The 4,001-nt window shown below is 36.5% G+C and overlaps 1 protein-coding gene across 1 annotated transcript in view; it reads left to right on the forward strand.

Annotated features, from left to right (window-relative positions):
- Window positions 1–4,001, forward strand: part of LOC107588995 (phosphatidylinositol transfer protein beta isoform-like) — a 34,660-nt gene that overhangs the window by 1,742 nt on the left and 28,917 nt on the right. The window contains exon 2 of the mRNA XM_016277292.1: window positions 351–381. Coding sequence (XP_016132778.1) covers window positions 351–381 — 31 coding nt within the window. The remainder of the gene's footprint in view (window positions 1–350; window positions 382–4,001) is intronic.

The raw sequence follows: 4,001 nt of genomic DNA on the forward strand, positions 1-4,001 counted from the left end.
ATATATATATATATATATATATATATATATATATATATATATATATAAATCTCAAATGTATGTATTTATTTTATTTTTTATGTAAAATGTTTATTTTATAATTAAATAATAAATAAAATAATGAATATTCATAATATTAACAAAAAATTTGTGAGCGCAAATGTGAAATTTGAGTAATATATTGTTTGTTGTCCACAGATTTTAGCATTAGTCACTGAAAGAATCAGCCAATAAAATAGGTTGTTATTAATATATCAGTGGTGGAGTGTATTATTTTTAATGCTTTGTGTGTGTGTGTGTATAAAATGTATTTTTTTTTTTTAATAATTCTTGTTTTTCTTTTCTTTCAGTCGTGTGGTCTTGCCATGCTCGGTGGAAGAGGTGAGTAAATTTTTTTTACATTTACCCCCCAAGTCCTAATAAGTTAAAAATGAACTGTAAATGTGCAGCATCACTTTGACATTGAAAGCCAGCGGATAACCACATTTCCTGTGGTTTAATAACGCTGATGTGATATTAGTTCCATTAGCAGCATCCGTAGAGTCAGACGGCTCCATCTGATGTTTTTCTAGAGTTCAACATCACAATAGTCACATAAAACCCCAGTGTTTTGAACTCATCTGGCATGTTGAGGATTTGATCAGAGCAACAAAGACAAGATAAAGCATGTCATGCATGTAGAACACGCTTGCCCTCAGGGTACATTTGAGTCTCGTGCTCTTTTGAGAGAAGCAACCTTGATACTTGCTTGATTGGCATTGTTTGATATTTTGCATTAAGGGTGCCGCTGATTCATAGCATACAGTCAAACTACTTTTGTGAAGTCCTTTTGCAGCCTGACAGCTGTCAAGCAGACTGTTTTTAAGTGATCTGAGTTGCAGATGCGTTCATATGTGATGCACAGATACTAGGATCCTCTTTCAGAAAAACACCCTCTAGGGCTTCATTCTATAACCTAGTGAGCTGCCTACAGTGCATGCATGTTATGGCAGCATAGTTGCGCTCAACGCTTTTCCTGTGTTTAGAATGCAAGCCCAGAATGCACTGCAACAAGCTCAGTAGGGATTTAATGATTAACTGTGAGCTGGTCGAAAATCGATTCAAATATGTGACATTTCAAATCGGTTGAGATGCCAAACAAATCACGATACAATTGGAGTAGGAGTTTATATGAATGTATGTCTGAGGGGGTACTGAATATCTTTAGAAAAGTTTACGTGGTATTTTCTTTTCATCTTGCCTCTGAATGATGCATATTAAAGTAGTGTTCATAAGCGCAGCGCTGCTTTGTTTACAGCGGTAACCTTGTTCACTGCTGTTCCATGAGCGCCACCTGCTGTCAGAAAGTGAATCTGCGTCTCATTCAGCATGTCTGCTCTTTCGTTCAGATATGTTTTATGTAGTATAGTTTCACAAAACTAAAGTCAGACTAGGGCTTCACGATTAATCGAATGCGATTGTCATGCGCATTTTGGTAGTAATGCCGGTTCTGTAATCAGCAGGAAATCATCATCACGTGCTTTCAGATGGAGCAGAATTTACTACACATAGCCGTAGTTCACTGACAAGTTACGTCGAGAAAAAAAATTGTCGATTTTTTTGCGCGGTTCTGAAATCGTTCGCGATAATGACAGCTGTTTGCATAGCTTCTCAGTGAACTACGGCTCTGTAAAGTAAATGCTGCTCCATCTGAAAGCACGTGAAAATACCACATTTAATAACATATTTTTACTCCAAACTCACTTCATAACGTCAGTCGAGTGTTTGAAATAAATCCTTCTGTGAGATGATGTGGCTTCTTATACAGAATAAGGCACGCAACATATTTCATAGTATTTAAGCAGTAATAAAGGCATTGCATTATAAATATACTTTATTTTAATGAAAATTATAATAATAAGAACTCAGATAAACCATATATTGCCGTAGTCGTGTGTTTATTAGTCACGTTGAATCAATGAAAGCAGTTGAATCTTCTGTTTATTCAGCTGCAGCGATAGGCATTTCCTGGGTTTCTTCTGCGAGGCGTATTTGGAGTTTCAGAGCGAGAGCGCCCTCTGGCCTTTGGATGGAGATTTACTGCTGATCACAGAACCGTGCTTCACTGAAAGATACGCATGACAATCGCAGCTTCTGTCGAATCGCGATCTCGAATCCATTTCGATTTATCGTGCAGCCCTAACTCAGACCATTCTCTTTTTGCTTCAAGTAATGAAATTATACAGTCTAATTTAGATTAAAAACTCATGCAGCATGTATGTTGCATCTTAGTTTGGATCATGATTAAAATCCAGTGGTTGCCTCTAAATTTTAAATGGAAAGAGCACAGACAATGCAACCCTCTACATTGCGAGTAAATCACTTGCATATGTGACTAAATCTTCACTCTGGGCGACTAAATTATGTCTATCGTTAGCCATTGGCTAATATATTAGTAGTAGTAGTAGTAATAGTATACTTTATTGTCCTCAAGAGGAAAATTGTTATGGACTACATGTTGCTGCAGACATACAATAAACATATAAAAAACAAAATTAAATAAAATCATAAAATCATCATATATTCTTAGATTTTACTCACCAGTGTGTGTTAGAGGCCAAGTACAAGTTTAGTACAGATGTATTTTCACTCGCTGAACACTGACTGAGCGCTTGAAAGTTTCACTCTCCGTCAAGTGATCTGTACTATTTTAATTCAGCTCAATGGATGTGCAGCGCACCTGTATTTGCCGCACCGTAAACTCTAGCGTTAAGGCGCATGAGTCGCCGTCTCTTTGCTGATAGCGCTGTTTCTCACACGTGCAAAGAGAGTGAGCGAGAGTCTTACATACCACGCTGAATCGACGCGCTACATGTAAACTATATTCTTTATTGTATTTTCCTTTCAAAATAACATTTCATTTACAATTATTCAGCGTTTCAGAACAAGCAGAAGATATTCTCTGGTAGTGGGCGGAACTAATGCGCAAACGGCATTCTCATTGGCTGGAGCTCATCTATGATCATCCCTGTTTTGATCTCAGCAAATCAGTTAGAGCGAACGCAGACAACGTGATTAATATTCATGAACCCAGCAGCTCATCAATCCTTAGTGCATTGTATATTCTTAGTATAGTAGTAGAATTAGTAGTATTATTATCGTTTAATAATAATTACTATTATCTATTGCTATTATGTTTTTTACAGAAACCCTTAATGACTAGGGCTGGGTTAAAAAATATTGATTTCTCGATATTAATCGATTCTCAATTTTACGGAACGATATCGATTCTTAAATCCCAAGAATCGATTATTCTATCCTGTTTTCAGTTAATGGACGGAACGTTGAAGGGCACTTCCCATCCAATATATCGCAATAAGCATTGTGCTTTGGTACTTTTAATATGAAACAAAGTCTCAGATTTCAAATTATGTCCATTATATTGCAGTATTCAAACAATAAATGCCGTTTTGGCGCTGTTTAATGTGAATTGACAGATTGCTGTAGCGCCTCAGTTCAACAGACGCGGCAGCGCGAGGCGCGCATGAGCTAATCATCTCCTCCACATTAATACCAGCTTCAGCACAAAATAATCATGACTAAACATTAGAGCTGACCGATATGGGGTTTTTGGGGCTGATAACGATATTAGGGAGTAAAAAAAGGCTGATACCAATATATCGGCCGAAATTCTAAAAAAAAAAAAGACACCAAAAAACCCAGATACCGCTATATCGGCCGATATTCTTTGTGTATATTATAGTACAGTACCAGTCAAAAGTTTAGACACTTTCCCATTCGTGTGTCCAAACATTTGACTGGTACTATATATAGAATACAGTATATACATAAACAGAATATATATATACATAAACACATTTTTTGCAATGATCACTCAAATGTGGTGATCAAACACTTATAATGGTGACAGAGATATGTAAGGGCATTTAACAATTTAACAATAAACTTGTGATGCATGCGATGCACAAAGTAACGGGGTGTTAGTTGTAACACATGTGGTT

The sequence above is a fragment of the Sinocyclocheilus grahami genome, unplaced genomic scaffold (genome assembly GCF_001515645.1).
Source record: "Sinocyclocheilus grahami isolate Dianchi unplaced genomic scaffold, SAMN03320097.WGS_v1.1 scaffold110.1, whole genome shotgun sequence".
Lineage (NCBI taxonomy): Eukaryota > Metazoa > Chordata > Actinopteri > Cypriniformes > Cyprinidae > Sinocyclocheilus > Sinocyclocheilus grahami.